The sequence below is a fragment of the Plasmodium vivax genome, chromosome 9 (assembly GCF_000002415.2).
Source record: "Plasmodium vivax chromosome 9, whole genome shotgun sequence".
In the NCBI taxonomy this organism is placed as follows: Eukaryota; Apicomplexa; class Aconoidasida; order Haemosporida; family Plasmodiidae; genus Plasmodium; species Plasmodium vivax.
The window spans coordinates 1,320,358-1,340,053 of record NC_009914.1 but is presented as its reverse complement, the minus strand read 5'-3'; the positions used below and the strand labels follow the sequence as shown (position 1 = coordinate 1,340,053).

General features: G+C 44.9%; 7 protein-coding genes across 7 annotated transcripts; 5 read left to right on the top strand and 2 right to left on the bottom strand.

The window, feature by feature from the left end:
• Window positions 1-667: 667 nt before the first annotated feature.
• Window positions 668-1,135, bottom strand: PVX_092405 (hypothetical protein, conserved; the record flags this gene model as incomplete). Its single annotated transcript, XM_001615423.1, has 1 exon — window positions 668-1,135. One exon carries the CDS (start codon window positions 1,133-1,135, stop codon window positions 668-670), a length of 468 nt encoding a protein of 155 aa, XP_001615473.1.
• A 661-nt stretch (window positions 1,136-1,796) lies between these two features.
• On the top strand, window positions 1,797-2,187 carry PVX_092400 (hypothetical protein; the record flags this gene model as incomplete). Its single annotated transcript, XM_001615422.1, has 2 exons — window positions 1,797-1,910; window positions 2,077-2,187. 2 exons carry the CDS (start codon window positions 1,797-1,799, stop codon window positions 2,185-2,187), a joined length of 225 nt encoding a protein of 74 aa, XP_001615472.1.
• Window positions 2,188-2,429: 242 nt separating this feature from the next.
• PVX_092395 (hypothetical protein, conserved) lies at window positions 2,430-8,521 on the bottom strand (the record flags this gene model as incomplete). Its single annotated transcript, XM_001615421.1, has 5 exons — window positions 2,430-6,418; window positions 6,580-7,125; window positions 7,295-7,388; window positions 7,585-7,767; window positions 8,111-8,521. 5 exons carry the CDS (start codon window positions 8,519-8,521, stop codon window positions 2,430-2,432), a joined length of 5,223 nt encoding a protein of 1,740 aa, XP_001615471.1.
• A 547-nt stretch (window positions 8,522-9,068) lies between these two features.
• On the top strand, window positions 9,069-11,166 carry PVX_092390 (hypothetical protein, conserved; the record flags this gene model as incomplete). Its single annotated transcript, XM_001615420.1, has 4 exons — window positions 9,069-9,783; window positions 9,947-10,639; window positions 10,829-10,915; window positions 11,100-11,166. The coding sequence occupies exons 1-4, from the start codon at window positions 9,617-9,619 to the stop codon at window positions 11,164-11,166; spliced, it is 1,014 nt and encodes a 337-aa protein (XP_001615470.1). The 5' UTR covers window positions 9,069-9,616.
• Window positions 11,167-12,530: 1,364 nt separating this feature from the next.
• PVX_092385 (hypothetical protein, conserved) lies at window positions 12,531-13,776 on the top strand (the record flags this gene model as incomplete). The annotated part of the gene is made up of 1 exon (XM_001615419.1): window positions 12,531-13,776. The coding sequence occupies exon 1, from the start codon at window positions 12,940-12,942 to the stop codon at window positions 13,774-13,776; it is 837 nt and encodes a 278-aa protein (XP_001615469.1). The 5' UTR covers window positions 12,531-12,939.
• Window positions 13,777-14,888: 1,112 nt separating this feature from the next.
• PVX_092380 (hypothetical protein) lies at window positions 14,889-16,030 on the top strand (the record flags this gene model as incomplete). The annotated part of the gene is made up of 1 exon (XM_001615418.1): window positions 14,889-16,030. The coding sequence occupies one exon, from the start codon at window positions 14,889-14,891 to the stop codon at window positions 15,702-15,704; it is 816 nt and encodes a 271-aa protein (XP_001615468.1). The 3' UTR covers window positions 15,705-16,030.
• Window positions 16,031-17,693: 1,663 nt separating this feature from the next.
• On the top strand, window positions 17,694-18,923 carry PVX_092375 (hypothetical protein, conserved; the record flags this gene model as incomplete). Its single annotated transcript, XM_001615417.1, has 1 exon — window positions 17,694-18,923. The coding sequence occupies one exon, from the start codon at window positions 17,694-17,696 to the stop codon at window positions 18,921-18,923; it is 1,230 nt and encodes a 409-aa protein (XP_001615467.1).
• Between the last annotated feature and the right edge of the window lie 773 nt (window positions 18,924-19,696).

The window sequence follows — 19,696 nt, the reverse complement described above, 5'->3', positions numbered from 1 at the left end:
GACATACCCTCCATTAACCTTACAACGCAATAGTTTTACCCCTTTTGGGGTTGTAATGGATGGCCCTTTCGGCCCTGTTTTAAGTGCCCCCTTTTTTACTTATTCCCAATTGGGGAAGCGTCAATCGAATGGGTGGTGCAAACTAAGGCACTTCGCTTTGACACATTTTTGAATAACCGAGCACTGCGCGTCCTACTCCTCCTTTCATGTTTCGCAGCGCGTGCTTTTATCCGACATGGTTCGTTTCCCACTTGTTGTTTACGCAAAATAAGCGCTTCGCGTTTTTCCCTCATTTGTAAGTGTGGTGCAGTGCGGCACTTAAAAATGGTACCTCTTTTAGGAATTCCTCCGACAATTCCGCCGTTGTGCTAAGCCCTTTGTGGGGCTTCCTTTTGCGCGTCTTCCCATATGTAGAGAATTTTACATTTCAGAGATGTCCACCTCTCAAGCTATCTTGTGGAGGATCCATTTGGTTCGGCGGCGTTACCACAAGGAGTGCTCCTTTTAAGGTATAACTGCAGTTTCGTAATTACAGACCCATTTTGAGGGGGCGCCGCGGGGTAGCCCAGCTGTCTAGTCTACACTTGCTTCGCAGAGCGCGCACATTTGGTGACGAACTCTAGCGCTACCTACACGTTACGCTTCGCGTCGTTACGCTTCGGTTCGCCTACCCCCCAATTTTTTTAAACTTTTCGTATATCTCATTCACCATTAAATTTTTATACCCGTTGATAATGACGCTGGAGAGTGTCTTCTCCCTCCCCGGTAACTTTGCGTTCCCATGGCTACCAATAGGTACGCAGAAGCGAATATTCGCCAAGGAAATGTAGGCCTTCTTAAAAGTACATTTGTCGATGGAGCCCTCTTTTATGACGTTCGTAAGGATGACTCCCTTTAGTTTGTTGTTACTGGGGTATTTTTTTATTTCGCTAATTTCGCCTTTTAAAACGTCGAAATTGTTGGTTGTAATTTCAATGGGGTTATTTTTATTATGTAAAAAAAGGAAGTATATAAAGCTGTAGTTGCCCCTACTGTGTATGTAATCGTTGGCGTTTTTTTTCCTTCTCGTTCTCCGTAGCCTCTCCTTTTCCTTTTTTTCGTGCCCCACAATCAGGTCTGGGATTTTCTCGTTCATAATTGTTCGCCGCCAGGGGAATCACGCACGCGCGAGTGCATTCATGGAAGGGGGTATTTTTTATGTTGAAAAAAAAAAAAAAGGTTTGTACTTTCCTCCATACAGTGACATGCGTTTGCGTAAATTCGCCCTCACAGAAGGGTCGCAAGCATATGCCACTTTCTGCGAATTGGCCAAAAAGCAGAAAAAAAAACGCCCGTATGTTAAAACATTTCGATAGAACGGGGGGTGGCGCCAAATTGTTTCCCCCTCATTTCGAGTCCAAAGTAGCATACCGTTTTGCATGACTTGTGCATAATTTTTTTTTTTTTTTTTTTTTTTTTAAACATTTTTGGCTAGTTCGTTCTGCGAAAATGTAGCGTCCCCCGTTGGCGCATATTATGGTTAATTTTTTTTTCCCACATGTTGGGCTCACTTTTGAGATGTTTTAAAAATATTTACAGAGGTAGGAACAGGCTACCCCTTTTTTCTTAAGCTCTCCGGGCGCAATTTCCGCGTTTCCCCTGTTGAGCAGTGCCCCCCAGGTTGACGCTCCACCTGGCATGGCTGACCAGTCATAAGCAAACGAAAAGCAAGCGAAACGCAAGTAAAACGCAAATCGCAAGGAAAAGGCCCTTTTTGGAAATACATCAGAAAAGCAACTCAAACGGCAGCGAACAAAATGGTGCAGAACTTAAAGGTCAAGGTGAAGAAGAATAAGATCACGGAACGGAAAAACAAGTCGAAGAAGGCCAAAAAGAATAAGGAAAAAATTGACGTCAAAAGTTTGAGGAAGGTTAGCACGTGCATATATTTGTGCGCGCCGCGGTGGCCAGCGCGCGGTCTGTAGAAAAACGCCCCCACATGCGCACGTTATTAGGTGCGCTCATACATGCGTTCATACTTGCGTACGTCCTTACATGCGCTCATACGTACGCACGTACCTGCTTCCCCCCTCGCAGAAGAGCAAGCTGGTCAAGATAGACAAAATTGAGGAAATGGCCAAGAAGATGTGCGCCTCCACAAACAACAACCTCAAGTTTTTGAAGACAAACGAGGCCAAGAAGAAGTAACCCCGGGGATGGGGGGAGGCGGAAGGCGCATCTGCAGGATGGAGTCCTAAGTTGGGGGTACCGCGGGAAGGCTTCACTGCGAGACGTTTTTCTAACGATGCAGTAGGGGATGCGCGCCCCATCCCCCGTATAATACCCCTCGTGCCGCGCATGAATGGTGATTAAGTTAAATTATTCGCGCCTCTCCCATTCGCGCTCCCCCATTCGCGCTCCCCCATTCGCGCTTCCCTATTTGCGCTTCCCTATTTGCGCCTGCCTCGCCCGCGCTTCTTCCTGGAGGAGCCCCCGCGAGCGTCGTGAATCCCGTGCAGCACATTGTGCACCTCGTCGTAATCGCTTTCGCTGTCGCTGCGCTGGTAGTCGGCAGCGGACCTTTTCTCCATCTCGAGCTGGTGTTCGCGTTCCCGGTTCTCCTCGATGACCTGATTCTGAGAGAGCTCGAGAAAGTTCACGTTGATGTTCACGACTTTGTTGTTCTTGCGGAAGGGGTCATCCTGATCAGTGTGCAGTTGAATCAAATCCACGTAGGTGAAATTTTGCAAATCGTTGGCGAGCTCATTTTTGACGTGGAGCTCGGGGATTAGGTCATCGAGCGCATCTCGATAATCCATACAGAGGTAAATAATCAAATTGTTTATATGCTTGTAGAAAAAAGATTTCGCCTTAAGCATAATAGCCCTCAGGGATAGCAAAATGGGGAGGGTATTTTTTTTTAAAATATTTTTCATCAAATCGTTAAGAACTTTAACACTATTCTCCACATTTTTAAATTTGAGATTTTTGTTCTTTTCCTCCAATTTGGTGAAATCTTTTTTTATTTTAATTTTCATTAATTTAGATGAAAGGATATTTAGGACATCCTGTAAGACTGCTCCTTCACTATCTTCATCATTCAAGGGGATCACATTTCGCTTGTTCCCGTTCTTTTTCTCATTCATGTCCTCTTCGCAAAAGTAAAAATTATCATAATTATAAACATACTGTATTAGGTAATCATTAATGAGCTTCTGTTGGAGAGAGAACTTCTCACTGTTGTTTAGGTTTTCCAGTAGGAAGTTATAAATGGTGTATCGGTCCTTCTTGTCCTTTATTTCGTAGCTATTGCCGATGTTGGCCAAATGCTTGCTGAGCTTGAAATGGTAAAAGTTGTTGAGCACAAAAATGAACTCAATGATGTAGTTGATCAGATTCGCCTTGTTGTATATCAAAAGGATGTGTTTAAAAACGGACAGGGACTGCTTCTGTATCGTTTCGTTTTTATCCGCCAGGAGGTACAAAAATGCGAAGAAAAAATGGTTGCTAAACTTTATGTAATCCTCGGAAATCAATTTAGAAATCATGTAAAAGGACAAATAACGGATGAAACTATTTTCGTGTTTGAAGAAGCGCAACAGGATGTACACAAATTTGTTGCATGAGCTTCCGAAATTTATGATCATGTAGTACGTCAGGATGATTAGATTGTTGAGGATGTTCATGGAGGTGTTGCCATTTTTTAAATCCCTTTCGATGCTTAAGAATAAATCGTTTCTGAGGTTCACCCCCTTGTCGATTAGTAAAACGCTTTGGGTTAGGTAGATGCAGTTCCTCACCATAATGCTGTTATTGTTGCTGTTGTTGTTGCTGCTGCTGTTGTTGTCGTCTGCCCCGTTGGCCACTGCCTGGTCGTAGATTTTTTTCAGCTTCTGGCTAACTGTGGTCAAAAACGGCATCATCTCCCCCTTCTTAAAATGCTTCATCAGAAATATGAACGTGATTAAAATGTTGCAGAAGACCATGTCGTGAGGAACAGATTCTACAATTTCGAAGAAGAAGCAAATCTTATATTTTAGCTTGTCAATAAATTCGCTCACGTTGTCTTTTTTCTTCTTAATCAGGATGTTCAAAATGATGTAGATTAGACACAGAGGGCAATTGAAATGAAAAATGGCGTGCTCCAAATTTTTCATAAAATCTTCATTCAGCTCTTCTATCGTGTCTAGTAAGTTATAGACGATGGTGAAAAGCTTCAGCATGATGTTTTTTAGGACCCCCTTGCCGCAATTGTTCACCTCGTCTAGCAGGTCCTCCCGCGTGAGGACGTGGTCGCCGGGCTCCTCGCGTGGGCGGTCCACGCCCGCGTTCGCCCCGCCCATTTCGTTGCCATCACCGCCAACACCGCCAATATCGCTAACCCCGCTATCCATGTGGGCGGGCCCCCCCGCGGGCGCGCTCAGCAGGTACACCCTGTAGCACCTGCTCAGGAGGAAGAGCACATTCGAGATGTCCACGCTGTGCCGGTACTCCTTGGACAACTCTATGACGAAATCGAGCAGGAAAATGTTCCACATCTTGATGGAGAAGTAGCGCAGGTTGTACATAAAGGAGTTCAGCAGGCTGATGAATTCTTCCAGGCTGTTATTCTTCTTCCGCCTGAGGCAAAAAATGATCAGGTTGAAATTCTGCAGGTCGTATTTGGTCATCGTCCTCAACAGGGTGAGGAAGTAGTTCGTTATGTCTTCACCGAAGTGGGTCTTCCAAGTCTCTATGAGGAGTAGCACCCCGTCGTTGTTTTTGTCACACTCGTCTCGGTTATCCTTCTTTTCGCCTTTGCTTTTTTCCTTCGTCGATTCGGGGTCTCCCCGGGCAGACGCCGACCCCCTCTCGCGACGAGCAGCTTCACAAACCGCTTCCCCGGCATCTTCGCAAACCGCTTCCCCGGCATCTTCGCAAACCGCTTCCCCAGCATCTTCGCAAACCGCTTCCCCGGCATCTTCGCAAACCGCTTCCCCAGCATCTTCGCAAACCGCTTCCCCGGCATCTTCGCAAACCGCTTCCCCGGCATCTTCGCAAACCGCTTCCCCGGCATCTTCGCAAACCGCTTCCCCAGCATCTTCACCAACCGCTTTCCCGGCATCCCCAGGATGGCGGTGCCCACTTAGGGAGAGCGACCACGGCTGACGAGTTGCCCTAAAATACGTGAGTCCATTTTTGGCCAAAACGTCTTTTATTCTTTTCTCGCTCACCTTCAAAATGGGGCACTGAAAAGAAGGTTTTATGAATGTATTTAAGAAAAGCGAAATGGCTTCATCTTTGACCGTCTCTTCTATATCCGTCACAGCTGCGAAGATGATGGACAGCCACATTTTGGCCACATACACATCCTCACTTGCATTGATAAAAAAATTATTAACAGTCAGCAGAACTTGTCTCCTCACAGATGACATGGCGTCTAGGGACAAACTATAGATATAATTGGAAATAAAAAGTAAAAATATCTTATAGCTCAGTTTTTTCCCTACTAACGTTTCGAAAATGGCCTCTATATATTGCACCGTCAATTTGCGTATATTACTTTTATGACTAAAAATATTTGCCGAAATTATTCTGTACATGTTAATTTTCTCCTTCGTTTTGTTAAATATAAATTTGTACACGAGTGCATTATTGTCATGGTACTTTTTGCTCGTTAAGGTGACCAAAATGGATAGTGCCTTTGCCTTGACAACCATGTTAGGGTCTTCTAGCCTCTCTAAAAATAATTTACATAATTTCAAGAAAATGGACTCATTTTTGTTCGTTTTTTTTTTCTTCATCAAGGCTAAAAAGAGGTCCAGAATGATGGCCCTTATTTGGTACTTTTCGCAGTTGATATATTTTATGAGGATGTTCAGGTACCTCACCATCACTGACTCGTACGTGATGGAGTAGCTTTTTTGATCCACTACGAGGGTGGACTTTCTCTTGTTTTGTATCCGATTCTTCGCTGCCCATTTGTTCGTCTTCGCCTTCGTCTTTTTGTGGCGCTCTGGAGGGGGTTGCTCCTCCCCCGTTTCGGCGCTTTCGGCGGTTTGAGCGTTTTCGGCGGTATCGCCAGTGTCTGCCGGGTCTGCCGCGTCCTCCGCGTCACTCGCGTCTTCCCCCTCGCTGCACTCCCCCTCCGACTCGGAGCACACGGACGAGCTGCAGTCATCCTCCAGCGTGAACGACGCACTGGAGTCGATCCTCTTCCTGCTGATTTTCCTGGCCCTTAAGTAGTTCTTGTCCAAAAAGCGGGCATCTCTCTTCTTGTTGTCGTCCCCCTTAACGAACAGCATGTACTCATCGCATATGATTCGCATGACGTTGTATTTGCTTTCGATTTTCCTGCACAGCTTGACTAGCGATTTGATTAAGTCCAGAAAAAGGTTCCTTTCGATCCGGTCATGGTTGTTAATGATAAATATTTCGATGAAGGAGAACACGGGGTTGCCTGAGGGGGGAAAAAAGGGGCACCAATTGGGAGGGCAATTTGGAACCGTCCCAACATGTGATGCGGTAATGGGCATGCTAATCGGCAGAGTAATGGGAAGGGGGGTAGCCCCCCATTTGCGCCACTGGACAGAGCCGCTACCCACTGCGCTCTCCCCTTACACGCGTTGGCCACGACCTGGTCCTCGAAGCACACTGGGGTCTCCGCAGCTGAAGTCCCTTCCCGGGCAGACAAGTAGTCCCTCTTCAGCTTCTCGTTAAACAGCACTTGAGGAATGATCACCCGAATGCAACTATTCACAACGTTTGTGAAAAACAAAATGATTAATCCGTTCATGTGGTTGATCTGATCCACACAGTATGGACTCTCTTCGACCCTTGTCTCCTTCAAGAGTAGCAATATCTTTGCAAAAATTATATTCACTATTTTGACAAAGATGTTAACCTCCGGGCCGATGTCATACAGCTCCACGTTGATGTTGTAAGTCAGTCTCAAGTCGTAACATCTCCTCACTATCTTTATTAGGTAGTTAATACATAATATGTGGATGCAACGGATTAGTGGCTTCTTTACCAACTCGAGGAAAAATTTGATCAGCTCGAAGATGCAATTTTTGTCGTTTATGTTGACCAAGTTGCTTACATCTAGGTATTCTATGCTTTCGTGCAGAGCCATGAATATGTTTTTTAGGACGGTCCACTCGATTTCTTTGGCGCGGCAAAAGGGGGATAAACGAAATGGGGCAAGTCACTGCTTCGGTGCATATGTGCGGTTAGCATACATATAACCGCAGTTTGCAAAGCACTAGCGGCTTGCACACTGCTCAAACGCGCAGCACAGGCCGCGCTTCCAATGACGACGCCTGCATAGCCGTACCATTTTTCTCATCCTCGCTGTCCACCTTCTTCAGTTTCGCCATTTCCTTGTCGTTGAAGTAGGCGGAGCAAGTCAGGAACCGCTTGAGGATTCCCTTCAGTGTGAACAGGCGGAAGTGTAGCCTTCTTTTGTCACGCTGCATCCACTGAGAGGGGTCAGGCGGCACGCACAAATGTGGGGAGGCGGCCAGAGAAAGGGTGCAAAGAAACGGGTGGAGAAACTAATCAGCCCCGCTAGTCCCCCCTCATAACAGAACGATGCCGCGACGTGCTCCCATGCGTCTGCCATACCTGCAACAAATTCAGGTGAACCAGGGAGGCATAACTGGAGTACTCGTCATTTTTGTAAATCAGATACGTCAGCAAAACGTTCAGGCTAAACCAGTAGGACATGCTCATATTCTCGGTGTCTTCCTTGTCGGTTTGTTTTTTCCCACGGTCTTTGGCTAGCCATTCGATTACTCTTTTTCTCAGCTTTGGTCGGAATGAAAAAAAAAAAAAAAATGGAACAAAATAAAGCCATGTGGTGTAACTCCAAGTAAAGGATCCAACAGGAGTAAATGCCCCCTTTTTTTTTTCTCTCCTGCTAGGTACAACTTCCTAATTATAACGCTTAATTTCGATACGTGAGGAACACTGCGCATGCAAAATGTGATGACTGCCCAAAATGGGGTGACGTGCAACTTTCGAAATTTCTCTCAGTCCAAACTAGTACATGTTGCCTTAAAATGTGCAAAGGTCATTTTCATAGTTGCGCACATATAGCTCCACATTTGTGCGTCTTTTTTTTTTTTTTTTTTTTCCTGCTCCTTTTAACCGTTTCGTGGTAAATCGGATAAAAGGATAACTCGCTTAGGCCCTTGAGGACATCTATGTTGGACGAATTGACTATTCCGTCCAACTCGGGAAGGAGGAAGTCGATTTTGTTCTTTTCGTAGTAAATAAACGAATCGTAGTGGTCCATTTGCACACTTGCCACGTTGAGCGAAGTAATGCTTGCCTTTATCTTTCTGTACATAGTCTCCACATTGTCCACTTTTTCAAATTTCCGTTTGTTCTCGTTAACCATTTTTATCAGCACATTGTTGTGAATGTTCAGGCAGCTGTGGATCTTATCGTTTGTGGGTTTCGCTTCCACTTTACTTTTTTTTTTCTTTTTCTCGTTGCCTTCGTGGTCATCTTTGCCGACGCCGTCGTCCTTCATTTTTCTCTTGCCGCCCTTTTCCATTTTGTCGCGCGTGGGGGGGTGTGGCTAATCGTCTGTATATCTGTATGTGTCCTTACACGTCTGGGCAAAAGTAACCGTTGCCGGCGTGCCACAATCTTTCGTGGGGCTAAAATGGACAATATGTATATACATATATATATATATATATATATATATATTTTTTTTTTTTTTTTTTTTTCAGCTGGTCATACTTTTCTTCACGACATCAACATTGGGGAAACTCCCTCTCCGTGTTGTTCAATAGCGAAGTATTATTTTTTCCTTTTTAATTGCTGCTAATATTGCTGCTAATTATTTGCAATAATAGGACACACAAATTGAAATGGGTGTTTCCCTTTTCTCACAAGTTTGTTCTTCGAATGGCGTGAGCAGGTGTGGAGAAAGTGGTACTTCCTTTTGCACACAGTTTGGATATTGGCTAGCTTTTTTTTTTTTTTTTTTTTTTTTCGCCTGATTAGCAGCTCATTTGCGAGTTTCCCTACGCGCGTTTCCGTTTCGCCATTTGTTTGCTACTTTAATCGCGCAGGGTCTGCCTATCTGTGTAGGTATTGATGTTGGCCTTTTATTTTACTTTATTTTACTTAGTTTTACTTTGTTTTATTTGATCGTCTTCGCCTTGCGCTGTCTCTTCTCGCGCGATTTTTTCCCAGCGCGTGCTTTTCGCGCCTACTTGTCGCCCCTGTTTGCACCCTCCCTTTTGCCCGTTTTTTCAACCCCGCCAAACGGCGCGAACGTTCCCGCTGCAGGGAAAACGCAAACCGCCCTTAACTGCCTCAAACAGTGCGATGAGATGTTCCCTCCGTTCGACCGCGCAAAGGAGTATGTCGATAATGCCTACCGCGAAGTGCTGTTTTTCGCTTATTCCGCAAAACCGCTTCACCGTTTCGGCACTCCAGTGATTCTCCCCCTTTGATTGGTCACCCGCGAGGTGTAATGAGTGTAGTAACTCCGGGAAGGACCAATAAAATAAAAAGAACACACGGAGGGGGGAACCTACCCAAAAGTGGCATTGGCTATTTTGTGCTTACCTACAATGCGCAGTTCGCAAGCGGCGCGATGAAATTTGCGGAGACCCAGTGAGGAAATTCCCCCAAGATGATATTCAAAAGGTTCTTTCACAAGTACCCCGGGGGGAGCAAAATCAAATGCTACATCGAGAAAAAGAAAAAGAAAAGAATAGGCGTCAGTCTGTTTCACCAGCCGCCGTACTCTAGGAACTCCAAGGGGGTCATCGACTGGAGATACAGCACACCCAAGTCTGGGTAAGCACATGAGGATGTACACTCTGGGAGAGTGTATCCTTAGGGAGAAGCAAACGAGGCGCAGAGCGGCAGTGCATGCAGCCTCACACTAGCATGCCTTAGCACGTACAACCATTTGCCCACACACTCATGTGTGACTGCCTTTCTCCTCCTTCCAATGTAGGCACGAATACATGTACATTTACGGAGAGAATACCATCGAAATTACGAACCTGCCCACCAACCGAACGAACGAGTACCTCCAGGAAAGGCTACGAAAAAGCTTAAACAAGTATGGCCCTTTAAAAATAATAAGGTGCCTAAGTCACAGAAACGACCCATACATTAACAACAACATCTGCTACGCTACCTTTTACAACAAAAAGGACATGCACAAGTGCATGCGAAATGTGAATATACGACTGCCCCTATCTCTACAAAGCAAAATTCTAAAATTCAAAAGCCTTTATAATAACAAGTCGAACGATTACAATTACTTTTTCAAACAGGACCATTACAATTACAGTGTGATTAATATTGCCCTGAATTTATTTAAATATTTGCAAAATAACAAGTGCATTTTAAATGTAAAGGATATTTACAAGCACATTTTTGAGTACACTTTTTACCCGCATAAAATTATAACGTCGGGGATTTCTGTGTACAAAGTATTTAGCAGCTGGGCTCTTTTTTTGGACTTCTTTGATGGCTTATTTTTGAGGGTAAACGAAGGAACGGGTGCCGTTTTTGTTTGCGCGAAGATTCTGGATGACCAGCATTTGTGCGTCTACCTGAATAACCGGCTGATCGAGCTGAAGAAAAGGACCAGCGCGTCGAATTCGTTGTACTGGCGCCAGGACGCCCTGCAGCTCCCAGGGTAGGGACTGCCCACGCGCTGCGCGTATGTTACGTGTGAAATATGCGTGGAATACGCGTGTGTCTACACGGGAGAGCTTGCATGTACAAGTGGGGGACGTCCCCCTCCCAGACGCGACTTGCAAGGAATAACGCCTCCCTTTCGCCGCTTACCCACTCGCCTCTCCCCCATTCACCGCTTCCCCAACAGCGAAATCGAGAGCAGATTAAACAACGACCACCCGAAAAAGCTCAAGGAGGAAATGCAGCTCCTTTCCAAGACGAAGGACTTCTACAAGTAAAAATTGAGCGCACCAGATGATGTAAAATGCGCTCCGATGTGCGTCACGGGGTGTTCCTGCATCGACCCTCCGTCTGCACACCGAAAAATTGGCGCGAATAGGAATGTCCAAACCATACCTTTTTTTTTGTGTTCTCGAAACTAATCCCCGCGTGGGAAACTCTGCCCCTGCCCAATGCAGAATTCATGATGAGAGGCACCTATTCAAATTGAAGCTGAACAAGGAGAGGAAGGAGAAAAAGAGGTGAGCAAGGAGGCGAGTGAGAAGGCGAGCGGAATGGCTCCTTCGCCCCGCGCTTGTGTACCACATTTACACGAAATGTGTCCACCGCGTCACATAAAGCTACCCCTCGACGTTTTTATAAAAACAAAAAGCGCACACAGTTGGGACGCAGTTAGGACGCAGTTCTCTTACAGTTAGGATGAGTCCCCCTTTTGAAAACCGCGGCACTTCTGATTTTTCGCCACACATGAGAGCTGTGTGGGGGGTAGCGGTGCGCCTAACGTTCGCCTTTTTTTCGCTGCTTAAAAAAAAAAAAATGAACAACCCTTTTTCTACCCCATGTTTTGGTGTACATACAGGGGTATACCTCCCATGTTCGTCTACGTGCCTGTCAAATTGCCCCACCTGTGTGTTACTATAACTGCCTCGTTTTCTCCGCCTACCCCCTTTGCAGGTTGCTCAAAAGTAGGAGCGAAAAATGAAGGATCAGAAAATACAAGCGCGCACATAGTGTATGTTCTTTTATTTATGCCTAACCGGGGAGGGATGAAGGATAAGCGCGATTCTTCACCACGCTGCAGTGTGTGAATAAAAGAAAGAGGAAAAAAAAAAAAAAAAAGTAAATATCTTTTCCTCCACTGGTTATCTTTTTCCCACACTGCTTATATTTTTCCCTCGTGTTGCTAATCCCCGTTTCCCTACGGAGTGACACCTTCGTTTCATTGGATCAGTTGGGTGCCTGACGTATGTGTCCTCTGCAGATGTCGACGCGCACAGTCCCGCGCTTCTGCTCGATCGAACCGATCGAACGGCTTTTGTTCCAGTTCGTTCTCCTTTCCTATTTTTCTACCTTCCTTGTGGGAACGGCTAACCAGGACGCGAATTTACAGCTGGAGGGATAAGTAACTCGTTGGGAGGTTACAGGAATAGCAGGGTTGGTTTTGCTTTAACCCTATTTGTAGCTCCCTTTTTAGCCACATTTGTGTACGTATAAGTAATAATTATCTAGAGGTTGCCGCTATACTGTTATACCCTAGCGGGATGGCGACGCGACTAACTCACTAAAAAAACTAGGTTGACGTGCCCCACGCAGTTTGCGCAGATGCACATGCTATATGTAGGTATGCACGAGGGAATATTATTTTCCTTTTTTTTTTTCCATTCAAATTTTGATAAGTAAAACTTTTTTTTTTTTTAAATAATAAAATTTTCTTTTTCACACCCCCTCCGTGAGGATAGAAGTGCGCACATATGTTAACCCATAGAAAAGTGTAAACCGTTTTAGCGCCTTTTTTCGAGCGAAAAGGTGTTTTTTTTTTTTTCGTAAAAATAATGCTGTGGTGTATGCACAAGTGCGGAGGAAAAAGAAAAAAAGAGGAGGATTTTTTTCTAGGTACTATTTGTATAGAAGTAGAAAACTAATTTAACCCTGCCATTTTTTTTTCGGTCCTAGGTAGATGAAATTTTTCTTTACCTTTTAGATTAGGCCAACTTGGTTTAGGAAAAACATGAAAAGGAAGGGGAGGGTCATCCCAGAAAAAAAGGAAAAGAAAAAGAGATCTCCTTTTCTAAAATAGGATTCGATATTTCGTGGCTTAGGCACGACTAGCGCCAGCTCGATTAGGCAATTCCCCCCCCAAGTAGGTCTCCCAAGTGAGCCTCTCGACCTGTGCCGCAGCAGAAGTTACCCCTAAAAAGGAGTAAACAAATCGGCTCGCACATAGCACCCCAGAGTGGTACTCCCGTGTAGCGCTTCCGCTGTCAGTTCCCCATTTTATCCACCAGTGGGGGAGCCAAAATGAAGAGGGCGCTGCTGGTGCTACCACTATGCATTAAACTCCTAGCCTGCCTATTCTTCCTACCGTGCTGTGAAAATGTGGAGGCCAAAAATGTGAAGGTAGAATTAGACGGAAAGGTGTATACCATTCTGTACGAACCAAAGAAGGTGAAATTCTCAGACCTCGATCCTCTTAAAATTATGTTCCACTCAAACCATGTGAAGCATTCCGGAAATTCGGTCATCCGTTATTTGGTCAAATTGACATCCAGAGATATAAGTAAAATGGATTATGTGGTCAGGCATGTGGACATCTCTTATGATAGACCACTGAAATATGAGGACAGTTACAAAATAATAGGAGGGATAACTTCCTATGGGAGTACCTCTTTAAGGATAACCCTATTTGGGACAAACTCGAGTAGTAAAAACGGATGTAGCAGCAACTTGGGCGTGAAAAATATTCTGCGAAATGGGGCCTGTGCGCATGTGGATGAGGCGGCTAAACCTGAGGAGGGCCATGAAAAGGCATCCTCTTCTGGGGAATTCAAAAGTGAACACAGCGAGGTGGCCACAAGAAGGGACCCAAACAAAAAGGCAACCAAAAGTGACCACCATGTAGAGAAGCTCCTTGCAAAGTACAAAGAAGATAATGCCGATGCAGTTATCAAGCTATGTAGGAACAAAATGAACGAAATTGCATCGCAAAAACATTGCATAAATTATTTTACTGCTCATTATACTCTAGTTCGTGTAAATAAAGAAGGAGCTAAAGAACCTATTCAGGAAAAATACAAAAATGAGTTTCCGCCAATCGAAGTTGAAAAATTGAAGGAGTTGGTCAGCGTATTTTGCTAAGCGAAAAAAAAAAAAAAAGGACAAATATACATCATCACCACCTTCATCATCGGTGGGTGGCACCACATTGTGGAGAGTCCTCCCCCCTTCCCCGTGCGTGGGGGCATGGGGAAACGGACGCATGTGCCCCGCTTTGTCTATATGGTGCATCCTCGATAGCACATTGCGATGCGCCTCGTAATTTGGGGCGGTCTTATTTCGCTACACCACACTGCAGTTTGCACCACTTTGCTGCATTCTTTTAATCTTTTTTTTTTTTTTTTTTTCTCCCACGATTTCCTAACCCCTTAGCCTATTTATTTCCTGCTCACTCCTTTTTTCCGCAACACCACTCTCCCTTTTAAAATCTCCCCCTTTCCCATACCAAAAAAAAAGCAACTTTTAATTGCATCGCTTCGAGCGGCAATGGCGTGCACAAAGGTGGGGCCACCCCGGGGCCACCGTTTGGGGGTTCCCCTGCAATGGCGTAAATGGGAAAGCAGATGGGTAGGCAAATTAATAGGCAAATAAATAGACAAATTAATAGACAAATTAATAGACAAATTAATAGACCAATGGGTAGACAACTGAATAGATGAATTGGCAAATAAGTGCTAACCAGATGGATGGGCAAATGACTACGCGGCAAACCGGACGGAACAGAAATTGCGCGCCCGCGGTGGACGCCTCAGTGTGCACTTTCCGGCAGAATGCACCGATTTTTGCTAACTCGATTTGGTGCCCCGCTGGGGCGGCGCGAATGTGCGTGCGTATAATACACACTAGCAGGGGCAGACGCGGGGGCAAACGCAGGGGCAGACGCAGGTGCGCGCTTCCCCCGTCGGCGATGGCCCCTGACCACATGTTCGAACCGCTGCCAACTTTTGCGAAAGTCCACAAGGAAGCGCCCCCCGCAATTTGAGCACCCCCTACCCCACCCAGGAGCGTTGACCACTTTGCGGTAGCAGCCGTTCTGTCTTCGCAACTCGCCCAACTGAATTTAGCCAACTCGGTTAGCTCACCTCAGTCTGCTTAACTTCGTCTGCACTGCCCCTCTTCATTCTGCCCCATTCCGTTCTGCCCCTTTCCGTGCTGCCCCCCTCCGCGCTGCCCCGTCCGCGCCAACCGCCAAGATGATGTCCCCACGCGCGCTGCTCCTCGCGGTGCTCTGCCTGTACCTTCACAGCTGGGCCGCGGAAGCAATCAACCTGAAGCTCCTGATGGATGGAAACACATACACCATGTTGTACGAATCGAAAAAGGTGAAGTTTTCGGATCTAGACATCCTCAACATCATGTTCCATTCGAACCAAGTGAAGCACTGTGGCAACTCGGTCATTTGCTACCTTCTCAAAATATCATCCACAGATATTGAAAAAATGAATTACGTGGTTCGCCACATCGACATTTCGTATAACCGCCCCCTGAAGTATGAAAATGTGTATAAAATCATCGGGGGCGTGACTAGCTATGGTGTTACCTCCATGAAGATCACTTTGTTTGGGGTGGGGTCGGCCCTGAAAGTGGAGGAAGGACCGGAGGGCGACGGTGGTGAGGGGAGCAGCGACAAAAGCAGCGACAAAAGCAGTGACGGAAATGGCGACATTAGCAGCGACGAGGAAGACAACCTGATGGCGATGCTACGGATGAATTTATTACACGATAACACGAAGAAAAGGAAACACATAAGGAGGGAGAAAACCATCGACAAGCTGCTCAGCCAGTTGGGCGATGAAAACCAAAACATCACCGAAGCGATTAGCATGAATAACCCCTTGCTGCAAGAAATTGCTTCCAAAAAAAATTGCATATATTATTTCTCCGTTGTTTATACTTTGGTGAAGGTAGACGATAAGGGGGAAAAAAGCACCATCGATGATGCCTTTAAAAATGAGCATAGGCCAATGAATGTCGATCAGCTCAACGATGTTGTTAAAGTGTTCTGTTAGTCCTCCCCCCAGGGGCACACCTCTTGCATGCCTAATTGGTTTCCTCTCTCTGTGACGAAGTTGCGCATTAACTTAACAGTAAGCACGTCCATCTTTCATTTGTCACCCATTGTGGGATTTCCTTTTTTTTTCCCTCTCCCTCCGCTTACTCGTCTAGCAGCTTTAACCTTCCATGCTGTACTTTTTATCAGTTGCATATGTTTTACTTTGCTGAAGATAACTACTGTCTATTCATTTACCCATTTATTGCGCACATTTTATATTTTTTTTTGTTTTTCCCGCCCATGTGTCTTTCCCCCTTTTCCATACCATAAGTAGGGGATGGTTAGCAGCTTTAAAAATGCACACGTTAGGAGAAAAAAAAAAAAAAAAAAAAAAAAAAAACGACTAGCCATTTTGCCAGTAAAATGAGAAGAGCTCATCCAACCTGTGCACGTGTGTACATCATGGCGACAACTTTTTTGAGCGAACTTTTGTTTCTTCTACATCGCGATGTTATATTTATTTATTGCTTCTCCTTTTTAGTTTTTAAAATTTTGTTTCCATTTTAACCACGTCACGTTGGATAATTCGCATTTTTTTTAAAAACTCCCATCTTGGAAGAGTAACCCTTTCGTTTTCCCCCCGCGGTTATGCTGAGATACACGCGCAGAAATTGGCGCAAGATCGGACGTGCACACGAATGGGGTGTTCCTATGCAAGTTTTGCAATAATTGCCTACGTAGCACAAATTATGTGAACAACCTCTCCGGTGGAAAAAAAAAAAAAAAAACTGGCATAACTTCATCAGAAGGTGCTATCCCGATAGTGCTTCCCTCAGTTGGTAAACTTCTATCGCCCGGAGCATTTTATAAGGGCAGCGAAATGGAAGGCGATGGCGCATACCGACGTGTTGGCTATGCAGTCACGTACGACTAGGCGACTAGGCAAAGGTACCTTAAAGAACCTCCCTCGCGTTGCGCAAAGTTTTTCCATTCTGTATGTACTATGTATATACATGCATGGCTACGCACCACGCGTAACACTCGCGACGTTAGCATACCTACGAGCACATTTATGAGGAAAAATATCAAGTGCACGCGCCGCGGCTGCGCAGCCCAAAGGTGACGCCAAGGGACGGCACAAAAACAGCTTCGCGCAGCAAATCGAATGAGAGGTCATTCGAAGTTTTAAGCACGCCGCAAGCATTGTGAGTATATGCCGGCAAACGTTCGCACATAGCAACATTTGGCAGCTTACTCAGCTTTGTGGCCATTTTGGAGCTCTCACGTTGATCGCCATCGTTTTACAAAAAAATGGAAAGGCATCCAAGTGAAGCAGTGTAAATATTTTCCCAAAAAAAAAAAGCGCGAGGGGTGGTTTATACTTACAAACGAACATTTGCGCACAGGTAAATACGTACTTACGTATGCATATGTTTGTCCCCTCAAGGGAGCGAAAGGGTAAGAATTTCCTGTAAGCCAGAGAAAGAGAAGAATTTCCCCGCAAGCCAGCGAAAGGCAAGGATTTACCCGCAAGGCCTTTTGCCCCCCCACCTTTTGCGCAGAAGAAGCATTTTCACAAAATACGATGAACTTTTATACCTTTCCAAAGAGGAGGCACAAATTGACACATACTTTTCAGCCGAGTAACACCGTGTTGGGGCTTTGCAAACCGCGCGAGGTGAGGAGAAGCCACAGAAGGGGAGCAGCTGGAACGGAGAGGGGAAGGCCGACACGACACAGGAGCGTGAAGAGCGTAAAGGGAGAACTTCGCGCACGAAACTGACCAAACTGGCGAAACTGGCAAAACTGAATAGAACCAACCAAACTGATCGAACCGACCAAACTGATCGAACCGACCAAACTGATCGAACGGACAAAACGAACGAAACCAACGAAACTGATAGCTGGCGACCCGCTGCGCGAATGATTAACGCGGCACACGCAGGACGGAGGGGTTGCGCAACAGACCACACCGCTCAACCGGCTCCGCGCGCCCGCCCTCAGAATGAAGGGAACGTACGTCGCGCCGGCACACACAGAGATAGAAGTTAAGAAGCACGAGTACGCTCTGGTAGGCGTCAGAATCCTGTCGATAATTGCAACCGCAACGTATGTCCTACTTTTTAACTTGCTAACGATCAACTTCTTAACACTGGGGGAGGAAGAGAAGGCAAAACATGGCATAGGAGAAGAGGGAAAAAACATCCTCAAGGATGACCAAATTTTTATGAATTATTACAAAGCATTTAGCATAATCAACATTGTATGTGGCTCCTTTTTAATTCTTCTCAATTTGTTGAAAATATTTTCAAGTTTTCGAGTAAAATGTTTTTGCATAAAATTATTCACCTGCAAGAAGTACATAAGGCTGTTCAGCCTCCATTTGGACGTATTATTTATATGTACCATTTTTCTGCAAAATTTAGAAAATCGAACTTTTTTCTGTAACTTGGAAAATTACCTGTACTGGTTTGAGGGCTACGATAAAGAGGATTTGTTTCTCAACGCGGGAAGTAATTTATGTCACATGCATAACTATGCGTTTGTATTTCCATCAGTTTTTATATTCCTATCGCTGATTGAGTTTTTGGCCTTGTACTTGAATACAGACAGAGCGTTTCGAAAAAAATTCTTCCTATTTTACATAAAACTATTTTCGGCGTATCTCTACCTAGCACTGTTTTATATTTTTTTAAAAACAAAATCCTTTTTTAAAAAAACTCTGGCAGAATATAATATTTACGATTTGAACAATTTTAGTGACACTGTTAAGATAATTATTTATTCAACGCAGAAACATAAGAATTATTATTTGCAGCTGCTCATCGTGAGCACCATAGTTTCGGCCATTTTGTTTTCCCTGTTGAGCTATTACGATTTGTATGGAATTTTAAGATCGTGTAAATTTTCCCTCCTCGTTAGCATTTTAACAAATGCCTGCACTTTAATTTTTGTAGTTAGCCAAGTATTATATTCCAGCTACCTACTTGAAGGAAACCTTTTCTTTTGCTCTTATGAGGAATACTTGCAGATGACTCAGATTCAGCATGGCCAGGCGGCTACGACTCCCATTGCTCCTTCCAATACGACCGAGACCAGGTGGTTCTGCAACTTGAGTTGGTTTCTTTACGTGTACTTATCAAATAACTTTGTCTGTTTGTTGACCTTCATTGCGGACTTCATGCTCTCTGCCTACATGGTCTTTTCCACCAAGTACGCCTCGAAGGCGGTGTGAGCGTTTAGCAGCAGCGCCTGAGCGCTGTTCATGGAGTACTTTTCTTATGGCCATTCGCAGAGCACTTCTTACCTCCGTTAGTAGCAACCTCCTTAGCGTGCCTCTCCACGCGTATTTTCTCACCTGTCCATCCTTTTTTTGTTCCTCGTGCATGCTTCCCCAGCCGCGTCACACATTTGTGCGTTTACAATTTTTGCAATTTTTACAATTTTTACACTTTACACTTTTTAGTATTTTTTTTTTTTTTTTTTTTTTTTTTTTTTTTTTTTTTTTTGGATGAGTTGGTGACAACGGGGTGTTCCTCCCATTTACGCTGAATGCATACGGCGGTCCACCCGCCCCTTTTGATTTCATTTGTTAAACATACAAAATTAGCAACCATTGGTAAAGGGTTCCAGCCGACCCATTTTTTCCTTATTCATGCTGTGCTGTCATTTGGTGAAAAGTTTTTATATGCAACTTTACATGTTTACTATTTTGAAAAACGTTTAAGAATTAAAAAAAAAAAATTTTAATTTATCGAACGTGTCACTGTGCGTAAATGTGGCGCCATGGCTGCTCATTCGCTAGTGTAAAATTGGAACAAAGGGGTTGAAAGGGGGTTGCTCCTTCCGCTGTGATTTTGGCGTCCTGTCCCCTTTTTCGTCTTACCTTTCAACGGCTAAGCAACTCCACAGGAGTAATCAATCGAGGCAAACAAATTGCATTTCAACAAATTGCACTTCAAAGGGAAAATGGAATAACAGGGCGTCATTTACTCAAATAGCTGCTCA